The following is a 23,336-nucleotide window of genomic DNA, read 5'->3' as shown; positions in this document are numbered from 1 at the left end:
AAGTCATTAAACAGCGCAATCCCTTCAAAAGTATATATTTTATCACATTAAGACAATTGGGTGTTAGAAAAATGATTACACTGTTGTAATTAGTAAGTAAATGTGAACAAAAAAGGCCAAATCATTATGAAGTTTCTGTAATGATAAATTAAGTGCCCAATATTACATTAAATTATAAGGGTAGATTTGTCTACATAGAAAAAAAATAGTTCACTGAATTTTGTGGTATCTGCCCTAGACCCTGACATTTTTAGTCAATTTTATCATGAGATGCAAAGCTATAATGCTCCAGGATAACTGTAATGGTAAAATATTTATCATTGTTGGTGACTCCTAACTGCCAACCTTAGACCTTTACTTATGGAACATTCTTCCTCTTTTATGACATCACATCTATTAAGCACATGGGATGCTGTAAAGATCCAGTGTAAACAGAAACTGACATTACGGTCTGTTCCTGGACATCCCTGAGGACACCTTTCATCATAAGCAGGCCATAGCTAATTTAACACGCACATACCTGTACTGTTAGCAGACCTAAGGTAAAAGAAATAACCATTCTTCTGGGGATATACCATAGTAGTTTTGTAATATTACACGGGATTAAGTTATTAATTTCAAACTATGCCTTGAACAAAATTGAAAAGATGGTCAATAATTTGTTCAAATTTCAGGGATCTGGATCTAGCCCAACTACTTCTCTGTAATATTAAATTTAAATACACTTTTATCTTTAGTAAATAATGAAGATGCATATTTTAGAGCTATAATTTTTTTCTGTCCTTTTGGTGTCTTTTAGCTAAAAGTTGTTTGTCTTCTTTCTCATAAAAAAATAGATGATACTCATAATTGTGACCCTAAGTTTTACTGAGACACAGTGATTTTTAAAGGAAACTTCAACCAGGACCCCAAGCACCTTAAACTTCCATATATTTTATTACATAATTAACCATCCCTTTGAGTTACTTTAATCTAGAGCTCACTCTAAGACTAACATGCTTTATCTACTTATATCTAATTTCTATAAATTTTCTGAGAAGGAGAAAAATTGTCCAATTATAGGGTATTGTTGGTAATAGTTTATCATAAGAAGGTAAATATTTCTACCCTGATTACTTATAATTGCAAGGAGATAAATGTCTTCCACTTAGAAGATTATAACCATGAATAATAGTAATGAAACGGATCTTAGTGGTGAGTCCGTGAGTCACACAGGCTGTACCAGATAATAGGTTCCCAGATGCATCAGCTTTCTATTGTTGCATAGAAAATTAGCACAAACTTAAGAGCATATGATAGTTAGATATGTTATAGTTTCTGTATAACGAGAAGAGGAAAATCAAGACTTGGCTGGATTCCCTGTTCTGTCTCACAAGTCAAAAGCAAGGTGAAACCAACCCCCTTGTAGCAATTAATTCTGGCATTGCATGTTGATTGCAGTCTTGTTAGTACTGAGAGAATTTAGTTCCTTGTGGTTATAGCACTGAGTTTCTTAGTAATGCCACGCCACTGTACTGATATTTTCAACACAGTCTCTTGTGTTTTCTTGAGGTCACCTGGATACTCTCTGGCTTTCATGACTTTTGCATGATTAAGTAAGTCTCACTCAAATGAATGTGTCTTGTAAATAATTTGAAGTCAACTAATTTTAATCAAATTATTTCTACAAAATTAGACCACCAACATGTAACATAATCTGACCACTCAAGGTCAATGACCTTGCCTACAAGTGAGAGGAGGAATTAGAACTGACATTCAAACCATAGAAGTCTAACAGTTCATTTTAACATCATTTTCAGAAAGTGACACATCATCTGTCATTTAAGAAAGTCTTTAATAAACAAATCTCTTGCTGTGAATTCAAGGCATTTTTTTCAACTTAAATGTTTCTTTTTTTAAATTATTTATATGTGTAGATTTGGGTTTTAGAGGTGGATTGAAATTAGAGGTGGTTGGGATTGACCTGACGTGTGCTGGGAACTGAACTATGAACTCCTGTCCTCTACAAGAACAATATATGCTCTTAACTCCCCATCCATTTCTCCAGCCTTGGCATTACGCTCTTCAAACTTAGCTCAACAACCTGTGATGTGTTCTAATGTAGTAGTATTTGCTCCGCCCATGACCTTGGGCTATGTGGCCCAAAGGAGGTGGTACTTCTTGCCTTCCTACATGACCTCTTAAAAGGAGAGGAGTGCGGAGGTCACATGCGTCCTTCTTCCTTATATCCTGGAGTTATCGGACACTGGGCCACCTGGAAATTGAATCTAGGTCCTCTAGAACATCAGTCAGTGTTCTTAACTGCAGAACCATCTCCTTGTAAATCCTGTTACCCATTCACATTTAAAGATAGCAGAGAGAGCCAAAAGAAGCATCTATTAACATGATTGGCATGATTTTATAGTCTACTCCAACTGGTGTCTTGGCTTGCCAACATTCACTTCAGTGTTTCCAAACAAAATAAAATGTAAACTTTTGCTGATCCCTTTTCCCTGTCTTCTGCTCATCTTTGCAGTAATTTCATGTTGCTGCTCTTCTTTAATTGGGATAGGGAAGTTCATATCTCCCTAGCTGCTGTTCTTTATTGTATCTATGAAAATACACCAGTCAGCGTATTAGAACATGCACAGAAAAAAATGTATTTTATCTTTTATGTTTGTAGATCACGTATTCTAAACAAAATCACAAATATCAGATAAAGTATAACACCATTTGACTACCCATGAGTGTTTTTACACAAACCAGATTGTTGGGTGGTCTCTATTAACCAATTTCCAGAAAGCATATACTATTAATATGACTTAACTTGCCACTAACATATGATACCTTTCAAGTGGTTAAAAAAAAAAAGACCAATTTTAATGTGACAGAATTCACTGTGTTCCTGGTGGCTTGTTCTTTTAACTTCTGCACAGTGACTGCACCCTAATCTACTGCGGTTTCAGCTGGTGTTTATAACTCCACAGCTACCAGGCAATGGTCTGGCTGCTCAGGCTGCAGTTTGGCAGGAATTCTGTTCCCATAGGCACTGGCCCTGTCACTGCCACTGTGGTAGCTTTAACTAAATCTCTATTGTTTTATTTATAAATAAGACTCGAGAGTCAAAGGCTGGGGTGAAAACCTGCAAACTCAGAGAGGTAGAGTAGCAACTAGCTAACCCACTCGTCTTGCTGACCTCTCCAAAAAGATTTTTGCTTCCTCTCTGCCAAACCAGAAAAAGCCACACCACTCCAAATTCCTCCCTACTACTTCCTGGGTTGTGCTGTCTCTCCTGAATGCCCTCTGATCCTCTATGATTACTTTCTGTCAACTAATTGCTAACTCAGCCTCATGACCCAAGGTTAATTTTATTTAATTAATGCAAATGCAAACTCAGGGCTCTCAGTGTGATCAAATATCCCCCAATAGTAGCTTACTTTGTAAATACTAGGAAAGATGATTATATAAACTAGTAATAGAAAGGTTTTGGAATAGGCTGTGATATTTTAAACTCTTAGACAAAAATACATTTAATCTAAATAGGCACATCAAATATAAATGACTAGCAGATTGCATTTATCTTTAATTTTCAATTGATAAGTTTTATATTAATATAAATGTGAGGTGATGTTTGATGTTTTGTTTATGATTATACCACAAAACAATTCCATCAGACTAATTAATATGTGAGTTACTCTGCTGATTTTTTTTTTGTGAGATCCCTAAAGTATAGAGAGATACTGATTAAGGGCTCCAATATTTCAATTACACTAGAGGAATAACTTTTATTGGTCTATTGTACTACGTGATAAATAGTTTATAATAATGTATTGAATAATTCAAAATTCTTAAAAGAACAAACTTTTTAGAGACAGGATCTCTCTATGTAGTCCTTGCTGTCTTGGTGCCTTTTCTATAGGTCAGGCTGACCTTGAACTCACAGAGATCCTCTTTCCTCTGCCTCCTGAGTGCTGGGATCAAATATGTGTGTAGTAAGAGGCTTTTCTTCATCCCATACCGTCCCACATCAGGCTTCCAATAATCGCTCAGAGGCTTATATTAATTATAAATGTTGCTGGAGAATTTCTCTCCAGCTCCCACCACCAAGTCCCGCCAGTCTCAGAGCCCACTTATAAAATAAACATACAGACTCTTACATTATTTAAACTGCTTGGCCATTAGCTCAGGCCTGTCATTGTCTAGCTCTTACTCTTATATTTAGCCCATTTCTATTAATCTTTACTTTGCCACATGGCTCATGGCTTACTGGTACCTTACATCTTCCTTGTCCTGATGGCGGCTCGCCGTGTCTCCCTCTCAGCCTTCCACTTCCCAGAATTCTTTTTCTTGTCCCGCCTATACTTCCTGCCTAGCCAATGGCCAATCAGTGATTTATTTACTGACCAATCAGCAACACATTTGACATACAGACCATCCCACAGCACTTCCCCTTTTCTTTTCTTAAAAAGGAAGGTTTTAACTTTAACATAGTAAAATTACATATAACAAAACAATTATCAAGCAAGAATTACAGTTACAATATTAAAGAAGAGATCCTATCTATCTTATATTTGTTAAGTTTAAGGTTTTATATCTAAGTTATCTTTTATTATAACTAAGGAAAATTGTAAGTATCTAGTCTTTAACCATATCAAAGACCTCAGAAGGATATACTACTACCTGAGAAATGGAGAAGGATATAAGCAACTTTTAGGAGTCTTGTAGGGTAGACAGAGACAGCTGGCAGCCTGGACAGTCATTCAAAGTTCTCTTGTAAAGTTGGGGCATCTGTCTTCAGCCCACAGGCCTAGAGTCTCTTATTCAATTTTTTCTGTGTCCTGTAGAATGTCTGGCAGTTTTCTCTGCAAAGCAGGAACCTGAAGGACCATTTTGTCAAGCAAAGTTCAGTGGTCACCTTTGTATGGGTCCTGCATGTCCAGTTGATCAGGCAGTCCAAGCAAGAACAGTTTCTTGCCCAAATGGCTATTTTTGTCAAGGTGAAGATAAATTCCGTATGGAGTGTCTTCGATGCCCATCCTCCTCTCTGAAGTAAATCGGTGCTGTCAGGAGCAGACATGTCTCACTGTCCAGAAAGTCTAAATTTTTAAAACATTTTAAATGCCATATTCTGTAGGTCTTTGAAGTGTTTGAAGACCACCTATCTATCTGAAATATAACTATGTATACCTAGAAGACTTAACTAACATGGCTACAAATATTATCATAGATGACTAACTATTAATCTATTTTTAATTATCCATTACAATTTTAAATGAGTTACATAAACATAATACCTCAAACAAGAATAGAAATATATATACAGTATAACAAAATTAAGTTTAAATTTGTATCAATAAACTAAAATCTATAGCAATGTAAAACATTTTAAACAAGTTGTTACTCTTTAAAAGTAGGTTCATTAATCTACCCTTTCATCCTATCATATCTAAACTATCCCCCTTTTTGTTTTAGAAAGAGATTGTATTTATAATCAACCTGATTTAAATAAAAATATTGTTTTTTCTCTGTTCCACACCAGAGGGCTCTTCTGATTTGGGACACAAGAATCTCTTAACCATTTTTTTTTTTTTTTTTGAGCAATATGTCTGGGTTTAGAGGGGGAGTGAGCCAATTCCATCTCTAAAGCCAGCTTGGTATATTTGGGAATTTGGGCGTAGCTTCTCTTACTACTTTCTGCTGGAGGGGGGCGCTGTATCTTATGGGGACACGAAGAAAATTTTAGGATCATGGAGTAGTCCATGAGGCTGTATCGTCTGAGCCAGTTGCCTTGGAACCATTCTGGATGTTGAGTCATCTGGGCCATGGTGTCATTGGAGACCTTTCAGGGGGTCTTGGCTGGTCAAACCTGATGTATCTTAATCTGGAACAAATCCATAGTCTCTGGCTTTCTGTGGAAACAAAAGCAGAGACTCTTTTCCAAAGCAACATATCCTTATATCCAAATTTTGAAGTCAAGGTACCTTTAAAATATACATTTTGGCATAACTCAACAGCTTTTACAATCAAATGTTTTTCTGCAGTTACGAATATCAAAGAGAACATAATCCAGATTCTTTGTGTGGTAGCCATCTTTACGTGGCTTATTTTTTTATATTAGCGTGAGCCTATTGCTTTTAAATTGCAGCCTTCTAAGCCTGAAACAGCACTGGCGCTGTGGCTGCTGGCTCCGCCCACTTCAGCTTCCCAACATGGCGGTAGTACGTGTTTACCGCCAGCTCTGGGAGCTATCGTGGGTCAATGCTTTTATCCAAGCAGCATGCAGCCCAGAAACCTCTGTTTTTGTTTTGTACTAGCAAAGGCTAAATCCACCACACAGCTTAATGTGCCACTTGCAGAGGCCAGCAGTAGCTCAAACACGCAGGCTGCCGCTAACTTGAAAGAGACAACTAGGAACTGTTCTCAGCTCCGTTTTAGAATCTTTTTACTCAGGTTTTAGGTGGAAACTCTTGCCAACACGTTGGACGCCATTTGTTGCTTCTCAGCCTTGCACGGCAGCTCCGGAGCTAGCGGGCACGCGGGCTCCTCTCCGTGAGCTTCCTTCCCCTTAAGGCCGGACCGAGCGGCGGAGACGTGGTGGACGAGGCAGCAGCCTTAGTGTACCGGAGGCATCTTTGAGGATTGGTGACTATAATCAAATCACTGGAGATATTCCTGTTCTTCTTAAAAGGGAAAGAAGAAGTCTGTAAGTGTACTTTATTGTCGGCTTCCAAAGATTACTAACATTTATCTGTAGCACTAAAATTGAACTCCCTTGGCTATACTCTTACTGCTGCTTCCATTATTGCCTTCTCCAGAAACCTAAGGCTTTAAGAAGCCAAAGAATAGCAACAATAAATCCTAGGCCATTAGCTCAGGCTTATTATTAACTAGCTCTTACACTTAAATTAACCCATAATTCTTATCTGTTTAGCCACCTGACTTGGTAACTTTTCTCAGTTCAGCATTTTCATCTTGCTTCCTCTGAGTCTGGCTGTTGACTCCTGACTCTGCTCTTCCTCCTCCCAGAATTCTCTTAGTCTAGTCACCCTGCCTATACTTCCTGAGTAGTTACTGGCCAATCAGCATTTTATTAAACCAATTCAAGTAACAAATCTTTACAGTGTACAAGAGCATTATCCCACAGCAGGTGTGTACTACCATACTTGGCTAAAATAACAAACTGTTAATATTAAGGGCACTGTAGTAATTCTGTTGGATCCATAAGAGTTGATAGCAGAAGGAAATCTGTCCATGCAAAAAGAGACACCATCAAAACCATGGGAAATGTCCTGGCTAGCCATTATAGCAAGTAAACTCTCCTGCTTCAAATCTCAGTACTTCAAATATTGCAAAAGATCCTACTTTTGAAGAAAACCTTAGACAATATTGTAAAACACTTTAGAATGCCAGTCTTTGGTTTTAAAGGCAGAAAAGTATATTCGTTATGTGGCAATAACTTCTGGCTGCCTTCCCGGGCTGCTTGCTGGCTTCACATGAAATCTTAAAAACGTTTTATCGTACTTTAGCCATACACACAGAGCAAACTGGCCAGTTTTCAACGACTAGTGAGGAAACACATTTATTTGTCTGTTGTGGCACTCCTTTTGATAAGTGATACCAAAGACTTTGATACTGTTTGATAACCCTGGAGGGCATTTTGACCCAGATCAGATCCTTAGGTGGTCTCTAACAACCAATTTCTAGTAGCCTCACAGAAGCCAAATATCTGTTATCTAAACTTGGCATGGGAAATATTCCTTGTCAGGATGATTCATGCCTGAATGTTAAGAGATGACACCATTCAACTGTATTCTTAGTAAAAGAGACTAGTATATTTCTATGTAAATCTTATGCATATTAAATTATTTTTAAAACCTTACCAGATATGTAATATATCTAAGGTATACTAGTACGTACAACTGGGAATATGCACAAGAATAAACTATGTATATATGTGCATATATTTGCATATATTATATTCACACATATATAAAAAATTTGAATTTTAAAATATTTTCCAAGTAACAGTTTCAGGGTCAAGCTCATCTGGAATTCCAACTATTAAATTTATATATGATTATTTTGGACGTTAGAGAATTGGTTTTATAGAAACAAATACAAATATCAAAATTTGTGAACTAGGAGGGTGCATTCTAAAATTATATAAATAAAAAAGGATTACACTATGTCACCATAGAACATCAATAACATAAGGAAAATCACCTATAGTATTTCCTTATACTGTAATAATGGCAATGGACAATCAAGTGGAGTGCTCTTGCATGACCAATCAAAACAGCAAGCTTGCTCCTTGAAATATGAAATAGATAAACTAATGGAATGTCATAGCTGTATTCACATTGTCTGAAGTAGAAGTTGTTGAAGCCATAAACTATTAAGAATAGAATAATTCTGCTGAGCTGCTGGCAGCTACCTATAGTCTCCTACACAGAGCAGGAAACTCCTGAGGGCAGATGCCACCTAATGAGTGTTCCCTTATGCTTGGTTGACTTTAATTCTATGAACGTCACCAAGTTATCTTGGTAAAGAGTTTAAACAGACACATTCATGGCTCAAATTTGGGCATGGAGGAGGGAAAGCATTTTAAATAATCCCAGTGTATTCTTCATAAACATAAAGCCAGAAAATTAGGAGTGACTTTGGCAGACCCATCTCACAGAGAGGAAGGCATTCCCCGCCCCCCAATTGAGGGTCTCTACATTTCCTAGTTCACCTAAGAGGGTGAGTGAGACAAGGAATACATGTGAAGGTCACTGGCAATAGTCAAAGTTTCACTAAATAGTTAAAATTTCATTTTAAAATTATAATTTCCTTTGTCCCATTAGCACTTTGTTGATAATGATTCCTGTACAACATAGAATAAATAGAATCACTAAAAGATTCATGTTTCAGATGAGGGAGATTTCCCCCAGAAAAGCCTAAGAAAGAAAAAGGAAAAAAATTGAGAATGATAGAGGAATAAAAAGTTTATGTGCAGCTATAGCCAAAGCTGACGCAATTTGACTCCACAGAGGAAGGTAAGCGTACATTACTAAACGAAGGAACCTGGTCTGAAAACATCGCGTGCTGTCTAATTTTATATGAGATTCTAGAAAAGGATGTGAAAAAGAAAAAAAATGTGCATGTTCAAAGTTTGTCGGAGAGGAGAAACACAATTCTTCAATTCCCTCAGTGTGAGTCATGTAAAATGGCACCTTTACAGAGAGCATAGCATGGAAAAACTAATTGACAGTGGAGACTTTGAGGAAAGACCATCAAGTTTAGTTGCTCAAGCTCAATAGTGCTAGGCATATTGAGAGTATAAATGCAGTTTATATATATATATATATATATATATATATATATATATATATATATATATATATATATATACAGGACAAACCATTTCATGCTTGTGGCCTTTCTTCCAAAAACCCATATTTCAGTGAAGTTATGAAATAAATTAAAATCAGAGAAACAGGAATTGAATGACTTTCTTACAAACTGTTTGTGTTGTAATCATCAGAATTCTCAGTATCATCAAAAACAAGGGTGAAAGGAGCCAACGGAGTCTGGAAAGAGTAAATAACTGATTGGAACTTGGTGTCCTGTGCCTTTGGACCCCAAACCAGGCATTGTGTAAAACTTACAGAAATCTGAAAATGTTTTATAGGTTATATAGCAGTATTGCTCCTTTAATTATGCCAAAAAGTATGACTATGAGGTATGAGAACTCTTCTGCATGAATATTTTCAATAAATCTAAGCAGTTTCGATAAACAGTTTCAATAAAATTATGTAACAGTCATAGCAATTCTTTTTCATATAATCATGCCTCTACAGCCGAGAAAGCTGGTTTAAAGTTTGTCTTCTACAAAAGAGGGCATGAAGTGTCTCACAATGCTATAAAGTGTGGTGTGTGGTATGTGTGTGTGTGTGTGTGTGTGTATGAGAGAGAGAGAGAGAGAGCAATCTATGCAGTATTCTCTTTTAGAACTGTCCAATTCAAATCATTACTAACGGAATTCATTTTACATGATTAAATCTGAACAAATTTTCAGATCTCCTTTTCTTGTGCCAAAATCAAGATGCCAGGAAGAAGTATCCATTTCAAAGGAAAAGGGAAGTGGCTACCCAGATTGTTACATAAAGACCCAGGCTTCTGAAAAACAGAGAGCAAATGAGATAGAAAACAAAATGTTAGATGAAAAGGAGGCGCAACAGCTGCTTTAGAAGGCTTAAGAAATATCTAGATATTCAGGGTTGTGCACTCAGTCTCTCCTAGTCAGCTTGGGCTGTCAACTAGGCACAGTCCAGAGCTATCTGAGGGAGACTCAGCTGAGAGATTGCTTTGATGGAATTGGCCTGTGGGCATGTCTGTGGGGCATTTTTCTTGGTTGTTAATTAATGTAGGATGACACAGCTCACTTTGGGTGGACCCACCACTAACAGGTGAGCCTGGCCTGTACTAGAAAGGTACTTGGCTGAAGGGACTCTGGCCAGCTCCAGTGTGGCGAGCGTGGCTCTGGTAGGACCTGCCCTTCTTCTGGACTCTCCTGCCTTGACAACAAACTGTTACATTCCTAACACTAGCCACCAAGGTTTATTCCCTTATTTAGCCAATTCCTCTTTCTGTGGCTGACTCCCAAGGTCCAGCTATCAAAGTATTGAAGTCTAGCAAAAATAGCCCCCTTTGGCTCACCTAATTAACATTCTCAATTAAAATTAAACACCTCGTCCTAACACAGTGTTTCCCTTTTACCTCTATAAACCACCATTTGCCTATGGGCCACATCTGTCTCCTCTCGATCCAGAGGCAGTCCTCCCCAATAAATACCCCTTCCCCTCTCCCTTGTTCCCTTCTCCCACATCCTCTATCTCCTGTCTTTTTCTCTTATTCCCTGCTCTCTGTCCCTCTGGGGCAAATGAATCTCTTTTGTCCTGTGAACTTGGTCTTGGAGGTCCTGAGCTGATACATTTCCTTTCACTGGCCATGAGATGGGGAGCGAACCAGTAAGTAGCACTCCTGCATGGTTCTGGTTTCAGGTTCCTGCTTTGAGTTCCAGCTTTGGTTTCCTCAATTGTGGACTACAACCTGTAAACTAAAACAAAACCTTCCCTCCACAAGTTGCCTTTGATCCGTGTTTTATGACAGAAGGAGAGGGCAGAAAAATGTCCTTCCAGCTTGTTGAAAGAGAAATCCAATCAGAGTATCAGGTATAACAGATTTGAACTAACAACAGAAAAGCTTCACACACTTTTTTAATGAAAATCGGCTTTCCTTCAGATTCACTTTGTTGAGAAAATTATTTACTCTTCCTCGCAAAATAAACACTCAGAAGTACTTCAGTGTAAGTTTTTCAGGACACGAAAGAATAATTCATAGGTCTTTGCATAGTCAAAAAGAGCTGTAAAGTTGAGAACCCATTTGTTGCTCTCTTGATAATAGTATTTTATCAAGTACATTAATATAGTATTCATTGTACTAAATATTTAATGTAGGTTATCTTGTGTAAGTACCAAAACCATCTGACTCAATTTTGTTTCTGTTGCTGCTATAAAATACCCTAACCAAAGCAACTAAGGGGTGATGGGGGGCTTAACTCATAGCACCAGGTTATAACCCATTGTTGGAGAAAAGTCACAGCCTGCAGAGCTTGAGAGAACTGTTCACATTATACCCATCAGAAATAAGAAAGGAGGATGAATTATTACATGCATACTTGCCATCTTAACTAGGGTTTCTATTGCTGTGAAGAGACACTGTGACCACAGCAACTCTTACAGAGGAAAACATTTAATGGGGTGGCTTACAGTTTCAGAGGTTCACTCCGTTCTCATCATGATGGCAGGACATGGCAGCATGAAGGCAGACATGGTGCAGGAGAAGGAGCTGAGAGTCCTACATCTCCATTGCAGGCAACAGAAAGTGAACTGGGACACTGGGCATGGCTTGAGCATATATGAGACCTCAAAGCCCACCCTCACAATGACACTTTCTACAACACCATACTTATTACAACAAGGCCATGTCTTCTAATAATGCCTCTCCCTATGAGACTATGGGACACAGTTATGTTCAAATTCCCACACTTGCACTCAACTTAATTTCCTCATTCATACACAGTTCAGGATCTCCTGTCTAGGGAATGGTCAGGGTCTACCCACTTAAATAAATATAATCAAGACACCCCCCATAGATAAACCCACAAGCAACCCTGATCTACACAATCCCGTTTTCAGACTCCTTTCCTGGGTGCCTCCACAGTGTGTCAAGATGACAATTAAAATTAATCATCATATTACATACACTATGAGTAGGCATTTCCACAGCTTTAGAAAAGAAGCAAGCAATTATGTGAGAGGACTTACTGTACATCCTGTGTTAGTTGCTGGGAATTCTGCAACATTTCTGTAAACTGATGTTCAGACCCACTTCTTAACGTGGCCTTGTAGACATAGGTAAACAAGGATACACAGCCTCAGGACACATTTCTTATATGTCAATAGGGTTGTATTGCAAATATTTTCTCAAGTTCCAAAAGTGACATCATTATTGAGATTTGTTAAGGCCTTCCATTAGAATACCGTTTTTTTTTTTTGTTTTTTTTTTTTTTTGTTTTTTTTTTTTTTTTTTGGTTTTTTCGAGACAGGGTTTCTCTGTGTAGCTTTGCGCCTTTCCTGGGACTTACTTGGTAGCCCAGGCTGGCCTCGAACTCACAGAGATCCGCCCGGCTCTGCCTCCCGAGTGCTGGGATTAAAGGCGTGCGCCACCACCGCCCGGCTTAGAATACCGGTTTTTAACTTCTGTACTGAGACTACAAAACAGCACTGATAACCTTGAGTCAACAAAAATGCTGTTTTCCAGTTTTGGCAAGGTAACTTTCAATTAAAGTCCTGTAATGTTATAATTTATATTGTGTATGAGTTTGCTTTTCTCTTGCTCTGAGAAAATTCTAACCAACATCAAGTTGGGGAATGAAGGGTTTATTTAGCTTGTAGGTTACAGTTGTCATCAAGGGAAGCCGGCTTCCTTTCTTCTGTAGCCCAGCCCACCTGTCCAAGGATGGCAGCACGCACAGTGTGCTGGCCCCTCATCTATCAGTCATTAATCAGGAAAACTCCTCACAGACATGGCAACAGGCCGATCTCATGGCAATTCTTCACTTGCAGTTCTCTGGTTCCAGATGATGCTAGGTTTGTACCAAATTGACAGTTTTGAGAACTTCATTAGTGTTATATTTGCATCCTTCCTCCCTTCTGTGCCCCCCCTTATCAAGTTCATGATGTCTTTTCCTTTATTATTATTTCATATATAGTTATATATTGATGCACAATCTGCTGATTCCATTCAATGTTATACACACACACACACACACACACACACACACACACACACACACACACACATTTATTGGTGACTACATAGTATTGGATAACCTGTAGGAGACCTCATTCTTGGAGAAAACTGATTCTCCTACGCTCAGAAGTCATTAACTAACCTGTAATTCTTCACCTAGGAGCAGGGGTCTTCTGTGATTTCCCCAATCCACACTGGCCTGTCAATTGGTGTTGCCATTGTTCAGGGCTTATTTAGGGGAGCACCCTGTTGACATTTCATAGGTGCAGCTTCTTTGACTTATATAGGAAACACAATCTCAATGCAGGTTTCCTGGTCCTCTATCTCTTCTGATTTTTTCTATTTTACTTGAGCATTAGGTGTAAGAATTTTTGTTGCAGATGTGTTTATTGGGACCAAGCACACCATGTTCAGATGTTCTCTGAATTTTAGACAGTTATGGATTTCTCTAATAATCTCTGCCTATTGCAAAAATAGGCCTCTTTGATGCGGAAAGAGAGCTATACTTACCAGATAGAACCAGCACATTAATCAAAAACTAGAAATCTATTTTTTCTTGGCCACTCTTTATTATTATTATTATTATTATTATTATTATTATTATGTAATCATCATCATTGTCATCATCATCATCATTTTCTCATACAATATATCCAGACCAACCACAGCCTCCCCTTCCTCCACTCCTACCATTCCCCACCACCTCCCCTCTCCCTCAGATACACTGCTCTGTTTCCCTTCAGAAAAGAGCAGGCTTCCCAGTGATATCAACCAAATGTGGCATAACAAGATGAAATAAAATGATAAGACTAGCCACAAAGTGTCATATCAAGGCTGGATGGGGCAATAAGGAGGAAAGCAGTACCAAGAGCAGGCAATAGAGTCTGAGGTACCCCCTCTCTCACTGATAGAAATCTTAGTAAATTGTTAGGGATGCTAAAGAACACCCACACACACACACACACACAGAGAGAGAGAGAGAGAGAGAGAGAGAGAGAGAGAGAGAGAGAGAGAGAGAGAGAGGAGAGAGAGATACTAATCCTATTAAGAATGAGTTAAAGTGGAAATATTCATTATTAGGGGATGCAAAATGCACAGACCTGTTGAAGATGGAACAAACAGGAAAAAAACTGCAATTTTAATAATTTGCTTCTGAGAGTCAACAATTCCTGATCGCTGTCTTTAGTTTTGAGGTAGGATGGTATTTTTGTTTTCTTTTGTTTTAACATAATGTTTCCTTAGAATAATCAGCCAGTGTAACTATGACCTAGTCACTTGGTGTGTCTGCCAAATGTCAGGTTAGTATAGATATTACCCAATACAATGAAGTCTTTTCCACATCGGTCTGTTCACTGTGTTAGTAGTCAAAAGTGACTTGTTTCTCCCTACGTTGATATAAAGTAGGAAATAATTGAAAATACCTAAGATGATAAGAGAGCTGAAATTATTTTTTTTCTTTGAGATATTATTAACATTTCTCCCTTCTCTTTTCTCCCTCCAAACCCTTCTATACACCCATCCTTGCTCTTTTTCAAACTCATGTCTTCTTCTTTTATTAATTGTTGTTACATATGCAAATGTATATGTATATACATAAAAAATCCTAACTATAACTTGCTCAGTTATAGTTATAATGGTTACTTATAGGCATGTTTTCAGGGCTGACCATTTGAAATTATTCTTTACAACCAATAAAAATTGTGCCCTGAAATCTCACTTCCAAAGCTCTTAATTCCTTTACTTTTTTTTTTGTGTTTTGGAAGTAGATCTAAAAAAAGATATACTGACTAACAGAATAGAAGAAAGAGCTCATTTTATATGTGTGATAAATCACATTTATGATGAGTGTATTTTGAATCACCTTTAGAACATAAGACTGAAACTGAAATTGATCAAGATAAATAATGAATTAATTAGTTTCATGATAAAAAGTTAACACACAAATATCAGTCACTTTTTTATTCACAACAACAAACTATTTGTGAAAGAAATCAAGAAAAATTTGATTCACAATATCTACAAAATAAAATAAATACAAGCATAGGTTATGGATTTGAGTTCAGTTTACTAATTGCTGTGCATATAGTGGTAGCAGTGAGATAAGCACTTAAAATGGAAATAAAAATTGCTTGTTTGTCTGAGGCATTTTCCTGGGGATGACTCATGCTTGAACTTTCATTTCTCACAAGACCTTTAAAAACAAACCAAAACAACAACAACAACAACAACAACAACAACAAAACACTGTTGCATGGAGAGCTTAGGCAACTAGCCTGGAATGTCATATTCTACAATACACACTTAGCATATTACTGACTCATCATAAAAGTTGAGTTTGTTATATTAATTAAAGCAAATTTTATAAGCAAGAATTCCAGGAAATTAATTTTGCACGTCTTAGATGTCATTAATTCCTATACTTTGCAATCAGTTTAGCCAAACATAAAGCAGTTCTGAATGTTCGACTATCTGCTGAACTGATTTTCTCCTTTCTTTACATGAACATAAATATGCAAACAATATTTAAGTTGTGTATCACATGTCAACAATGACATATTTAAAGATATTTAAAAGATAACAGTGACTTCGTATATGACAACCGATTTAATGCTTATTTAATATTATGATTTGGAGAAGGACCTTTTCTTCTGAAAAATTCAAGTTCACTGTAAGAACACTTTATTTCATTTACATTTGTTTCACCTGTGTTATGAATATATTTTGATAATAAGTTAGTAACATCTGTTGGGTACCTGTACCTTAGTGAGCATGATGCTCATTATTACTTATGATGCACCTATTACTTTTACCCATTCTCTTCTGACTTTCCCTTTTTAAATGAATTATCCATACATTTTTCCTTTTTTCTGTCTTCTCTCCATCCCACTCTCCATCTCCCTTCTTTTCCACACTCTTCCTTCCCTTCATTTTCTTTTATGTTTTACCTCTAAGAGTTGATCTCAGGGGCTTACACATGCTAAACACTACACACGAGGCCCCAATCCCTCAATATTTAAAGGTGCACGTGATTGCTATGTCTGCATTAAGACAGATGCTCATATCCCCTTAAGCTTACCATTTGGGCAACAAAACATAAATTAACCTGGTTGTTCAAATAACTGTCTAGTAGATAAAACAGAAACAGTCCTTAAAAATCATATTCTGTGTCATCACCTGCTCTAAATGAGAGATTTAAAAAGAGGAATTAAGCCACTTATTAGTAGGTACAGTGCTATTATGCTTTACTCAGGTTCTGAGGATTCTAAATAGGGACCGTATGCACAAGAGACAAGTGTTGTTAACCTGTTATCACAGGCAACTGAGATTTCCTTTTCTTTAGATTGTAATCTATGAACTTCCCAGAATCATAGGAAAATACTGAGTCACAATAATAGCAGGTCTATTGCTGTGGAGCAGAACTGTGTCCTTCAGAATCCTTAAGTTAATGCTTACTGCCCAATATGATGAGTGTTTGGTAGGGAATTAGATTTAAAAAGAGATCTTGTTGGGGGGACCCTCAGGATTACTGTGCCTTAAGAAAAGCTACTAGGGAACTTGTTTTGATTCTTTCCCCTCCATATTTTCTTTTCTAGTTCCTGTCGCTTTCTCCTCTTATTTCAGTCCTTCCCAGCTCAGTCAAGGTGGCTTCTCCTAGACAGGAAGAGTACTGTCACCAGAGCCCAACTACACTGGCACCTTTACCTTCGATTCTCCAGTTTCTATAGCCATGAGAAAATAAAGTTTTGCAGTTTAAGTAACCTAGTCATTGGCATTTTGTCAGAGATTCTCATGTTATCCATGAGATTTCAGTGCTGAGAAGCAGTGCCGTTTCATAACCAAGTATGGGAGTTGATTTGAAATTGAGTGATAGTTACAAGCTAGTAGAGTTCTGAGGCACGAGCTAGAAACTTGACTGTTAACAATTATGATTTGGTGATGTCAGAAAGACAAAGGGAGTGAGGGGGCTTAGACAGAAACCTTCATTTTTTTTTCCCTCAGGGAATAAATGCAATCATGAACAGAGTTGTTGATAGAGGTATATGGGCCTTTAAAGGCATGTTGGTAGCGGTAGATTAGAAACTAATAGAAAGACAATTCTTGTTATAAAGTGACAAAAAAAAATCTTGCTGAAATCTTGTGTTTCAATGTATCTAGTGTCCTGTGGTGTGACTGGATAAGTATCTGATGGCATCTGCAAATGATGTTTCACAGGAACAGTCTGGTTCCTACAGACTGCTTACATGAAATAGAAGAACTGATAGATTTAGTGAAGAAGGGATTACTAAGGTAAACAAAAATCAGAGCTTAAGTATTTGGAAAATTCTCAGCCTGTACATCTTAGAAGAAGAGAATGACTTCAAAGAAAATTCAGAAATTATCCATCAGGGCTACCTCTTTCTCTCTTTTCCTCTCTCTCCCTCCCTCTCTCCCACCCCTTCCCCTCTCCCTCCTCTCTCTCTCTCTCTCTCTCTCTCTCTCTCTCTCTCTCTCTCTCTCTCTCTCTCTCTCTCTCTCTCTCTCTCTCTCTGTATGTGTATGTGACAGAAACAGAGACACATAAAGTGAAAGGATCTTGACTTCCAAAGGCCAAAGAGCAGTGTATTTAGAACTTTGAGGATGTAGCTGATGTGAAACATAGAACAGTAAGAACCAAGCCTGTTCTAGAAGCTACAAAACAGAGGAAATAATTCTCAAGTAGCCTAGCTAGGCCTTGCAATTTCCACATATGCATTTAACCATTGCAGCTCTAATACATGGATGCTTTATAAAATTCCAAATCTGTTCTTATTTAAACAAACTTATCAAGCATTTCTTTCACTGCATTTATCTCTGATGCCATAATTACTCCATTTGCTTATGTTAGCTGGGAGCCATAAAAGTCCACAGCTGTATTAATTTGCCCTGTCTATACTCTTGCACTCTAAATCTGTACCACCCTCTGCCTTTTTGGTGTCTCTGTTAGTGTCATTGACCTATTAAAAAGAAACAAGTTAGGTGTCTAGGGAAAAAGTACCATATCTTGATGTATCCATTTTATTCTTAGAGAATAAATGTATCCATTTTATTCTTGAAGAATATTTAAGTTTTACTCTATTTCCTCTTTTCCAATGTAAATAGAAATTAACTCTTGAGTTTTGATAAGTTTATTCTTCTAGTGGGGATAATTCACAGATGATTCTGTGTTCCTCATATTTATTTTAAGCACAAAAACTAGCTTTCTCACTTTTGGACAGGCTAAGATTCTCCAGTGGATTCATGGAGTGATAGCATTTTTCCTTTTGTAACATATTCCAAATGACTTTTTGTGTCAGGCATGTCTCTAACAATCATGCCCTTACTTAGATATTAATACTATTTTGTTACCTTAGAAAATAATAATTAATTGGTAAAAAAAAAAATAGAGAGAGAAGAGAAACCCAACGAAATTGTTTTCTATCAAATTCATTTATATTTTGAATTGACATATAGTTTATGTACTAGCACATACATAATGTTTGGAAACTCTATTTTTATTTATCCATAAGAAGAGTTTCTATTAAGCTAGTTGTGGTTGTCAAATCTCTGAAATTGCCACTATGAAAAAAAAAAAGTGCTTATGTGTCCCAGTTCCACACAAGGTGATAAAGTACCTACCAAGTCTTTGTTAAAATTGTGGGTTCCCAGTCATTTGAGATGGACAAGATTTCTTCAACTTCTTTTTGCTTTTGTCTATGATATTTTTGGAGGTTTAACGCTGAGCCTTGTTCAGCACTCAGTTTCAGATAGACATTCTGTTTGTTTATTTTAAAGATTGTGTATGTGTGTGTGTGTGTGTGTTGTGTGTGTAAGTAAAACAAGTGATGTCTTTCACTGTCTTCAGTTCTGATGAGAAGAGGAAGTTACAGAAGAAAATGAAAGTTTAATATTGTATCATATGGAGGATTTTGATAGCTAGTATTAAATATATTTAAAAATGACATGAGAATAGTTTTTTAAGTATCTTTTATTTAGGGTTGTCAAGTAATTTATCATCTAAAGTTGAAAATAAAAGCCACTAATACTCCAATTAGACAAAATGTAGTTGGGGTTATCTGAGAACAAAAGGTTTATATACTTACATAATGGTAAAAGTAATTCATTTTGCTGATGACTCAAATGCAGTAACTGTTCATTGATAGCCAATTTTCATTTTTGTGTGCCTTCTGCCCTGTGTTGCCTCTTATTTTTTAAGGCTGTTATTTTATTTATTTATGTGTGCATATATAACTACATGAGGGTAGGTGCACCACATGTGTGCAGAAGCCCATAGAGACCAGAAGAAGGCATCACATCTTCTAGAACAGGAGTTACAGGTAGCTGTGAGCTTTCATGTGGGTGCTGGGAACGGGAGCAGGATGGATCCTCTGCAGGAGCAGGTAGTGCCCTTAACTGCTGAGCTATCATCTCTTCGGGCTCTGACTCTCAATATTTAAGTACATGTGCCAATCAATTTCCTTTCTTTCCTTCCCTCCTTACTGCCTGCCTCCATTCTTTTATATTATTTTCATTTGCGGTGCCGAGAATTTGCAACCACGACTTTGAAAATGTTAGACAAGTCCTTTACCACTGATCTATATTCCCAACCTTTGTTTTTTTTTTTTTTTTGATCCAAGTCTTTTCTACATATCTTTATCTTTGAAATGTCCATCTCCTTCCTTGACTTAAAGTGCTGAGATTCTTGGGACATGCCACTCAAATAACGTCTTGTTACTCCTTGACCACATCACAAACTAGTTTTAACCTTTGCTTTTCTCTCTTTCTTCCAACCATGTTTTCATAAGCACTGTCATCCATATTGGTTTTTATTTTATTTTACTTACAGGGATATAGACCTAATGATTTGACCCTTCCAGAGGACAGATGCTTAACTTTTAACACCGCACACTGGCCAGCCTAGAAGGATTCACAGAAGCAATGACTCCTAGACCTTAATTCTTCTTTGAACAACGTTTTAGGCACACATTTATAATGACTGTGCTTGAATCACTATTATGCACAAGGATCTTGTTTCTGACACAACTGTTTGGGATTTTTCTGTCTTTTCCTGGACTTACCCAGGCTGGACATCAGCGCTACCACAGTCCCACAGAAGTGGTGATTCCATTGAAAGTAACAGGGAAATCCAGAGGCATGAAACCTCCAGGATGGATCTCCTACAGCTTGAAACTTGGAGGCCAGAGACATATTATCCACATGAAGATCAAGAATCTTTTTCTAATCCGGAACCTCCCAGTGTTCACCTACTCTGACCAGGGTTCTCTGCTTGAAGATTACCCTTTTATACAGGATGACTGCTACTATCACGGTTATGTAGAGGGTGACCCAGAAGCCTTAGTTTCCCTGAACACTTGTTTTGGGGGCTTTCAAGGACTATTAGAGATAAATAACACTATTTATGAAATCATGCCCAAGAAGTCTTCTACCAAATTTGAACATCTGGTATATAAAATGGATACTAATAAAACAGAATCAAGGAGTTCCAGCCTTCTGCAAGATAATATAACATGCCAAGCAGAATTACAAAAAACTGGAAATTCCACTCTAAAGCAAAGTGGTTTTGAAGGCTGGTGGACCCATACTAGAATTGTTGAATTAGTAGTGGTGGTGGATAAGACTTTGTATGAACACTATGAAAGTAATCACACAATAATGATGTCAGACCTATATGCTGTGATAAGTATGGTGGATAATATTTATAACGTAATTGGTATTGATATATTGTTGGTTGGTTTGGAGGTTTGGAATAAGAGAAGTCTTATTGTAATAGATGATGTAAGAAAATCTCTTAATCTGTATTGCCATTGGAAAGTCGCAAACCTTCGATTAAAACACGATACCACACATCTTTTCATATACAGGCACTTGAGAGGATTAAGTGGCATAGGCTCAACAAGAGGTGTGTGTGACCCGTATCGTAGTTGTGCAATTGTTACTTTCATAAACAGAACTTTAAACCTTCGTGCCCTTGGAGTGGCTCATCACTTAGGTCATAATTTGGGCATGAGACATGATGAAGAAGAATGTAAGTGTAGATACAGAAAATGCATAATGCACATTGATAACCCACCAATACCCAAATTTAGCAACTGTAGTTACGATTCTTTTTGGCGTTATGCTATAAAGGAAACACACTGTTTGATGGAAAGCATGTACACAACAGATATTTTTCATACGAAGCATTGTGGAAATGGTATTGTTGAAGATGAAGAGCAGTGTGACTGTGGATCTTTACGGCGTTGTGCAAAAGATCTCTGCTGTATGGCAAATTGCACTCTGAGTTTGGGGTCTTCCTGCGCCTATGGACTTTGTTGTAAAAACTGCCAATTTTTACCATCAGGGGTGGTGTGTAGAAAAGAAGCTAATATGTGTGATCTCCCAGAGTGGTGCAATGGAACATCCCATAAGTGTCCAGATGATGTTTATGTGGAAGATGGAATTCCCTGTAATGTCTCAGCCTATTGTTATGAAAAGCGATGCAATGACCGTAACGAACACTGTAGGAAGATTTTTGGCCAGCAAGCAAAGGCTGCAAATACAAAGTGCTACAAAGAAGTACACTCTAAAGAGGATCGTTTTGGCCACTGTGGTCTTCAGGGACACAGGTACAAAAAATGTGAAGACAATGATGTCCTTTGTGGGAGACTTCAGTGTGATAATGTGTCAGTAATTCCCCGTATGAAAAGTCACAATACTTTGCACTTCACTGTTGTCAAGGGCGCATCTTGCTGGGGCACTGATTACCATAGTGGGACACAGCTCGATGACACTGGTGATGTGAAGGATGGCACAGAGTGTGGTCAAGATCACATCTGCATCGGTAGGCGTTGCGTCCATATATCTGCACTGGACAGCAATTGTTCACCTACATTCTGTCATAAGAGGGGCATTTGCAACAATAAACATCACTGCCACTGCAACTATTTGTGGGATCCGCCCAACTGCGTGATAAGAGGCTATGGAGGTAGTGTAGACAGTGGCCCACCTCCCAAGATAAAGAAGAAGAAAAAGTTTTGTTACCTGTGTCTAGCACTGTTCGTTGTTTTGTTTATTTTATTATTCTGTCTTTGCTGGCTGCTTTATCCGTGGAAAGAAAGTATACCAAAGCCTCAGGTCAAGCCTACACCTGAAAAAGGAAAACAAGATTCAAGCAAACCACCTGAAAAAACAAAACAACGTTTAAGCAAACCATCTGAGAAAACAAAACAAGATTTAAGCAAACCACCCAGTTTAGCTGGTTCTCGGAGTCTGCCTCCATCAAAAGTGCCATCAGTATCATCAAATGCGCCATCATTACCACCTTCAAGAACTTCCTCTGTAAAAAGTATCAAATAAACATTAATCACTAATATGGCTCTCTTTATTCTTCACTATTTTAAGTAACTTGATTTCTGTAACTTTGTTCTTTACATTTCCAGGAAAAAAAAATGTATGTGTGGTGTAGGTATTTTTCAGGTTCTTGTCTATCAGCCCTATAATCCCATTTTATACACTTTGATTGGTAGCAGTACCGTTTCTATTATAGCAAGCTCCTTCCTATTGGGTAATAGGGCTATGAGATATGAGAATAAGAAAAAATATGGAAGATATATTCTTCCTGATATCTTAGAGTTTCTTGAATAACAGATTTTTACATTAACAGTGATACATGCTTTCAACTCTCCGATTCTTTTGTTTGTTTGTTTGTTTGTTGTATAAATTCACTGCAGAGCAATGTTATTTCTGAGTTTCAGAGATTCCAGAATAATTATCTGAGGTGTTACTCCCAATGAAGTGAAGCCCAGAAATTTGAGCATTTCCACAAGTAGTTAAGCAATAATCCTAGAGTTCTGAGTCTAAGATCATGGAGACAACTACACAGTTTTGAAAGGTGAAGTAACCTCAAGTTCTTTCTTTTGTTCCTTGACTTTATATGAAATCATTCTTCTGCAATTAGGTACTCATAATTAGTTAAGACCACAAATCTCTCTTAATTTGTTCTG

General features: G+C 37.5%; 1 protein-coding gene across 1 annotated transcript; it reads left to right on the top strand.

Moving 5' to 3' along the window:
- Positions 1–405: 405 nt before the first annotated feature.
- LOC131894403 (disintegrin and metalloproteinase domain-containing protein 29-like) lies at positions 406–22,703 on the top strand. Its single transcript, XM_059244652.1, has 2 exons — positions 406–542; positions 20,180–22,703. The coding sequence occupies exon 2, from the start codon at positions 20,326–20,328 to the stop codon at positions 22,687–22,689; it is 2,364 nt and encodes a 787-aa protein (XP_059100635.1). The 5' UTR covers positions 406–542; positions 20,180–20,325; the 3' UTR covers positions 22,690–22,703.
- The last annotated feature ends 633 nt before the right edge of the window (positions 22,704–23,336 follow it).

Source organism: Peromyscus eremicus, chromosome 17 (genome assembly GCF_949786415.1).
Source record: "Peromyscus eremicus chromosome 17, PerEre_H2_v1, whole genome shotgun sequence".
In the NCBI taxonomy this organism is placed as follows: domain Eukaryota; kingdom Metazoa; phylum Chordata; class Mammalia; order Rodentia; family Cricetidae; genus Peromyscus; species Peromyscus eremicus.
Note: the sequence above shows the minus strand (reverse complement) of the source record. Positions and strands in the feature narration are given on the sequence as shown.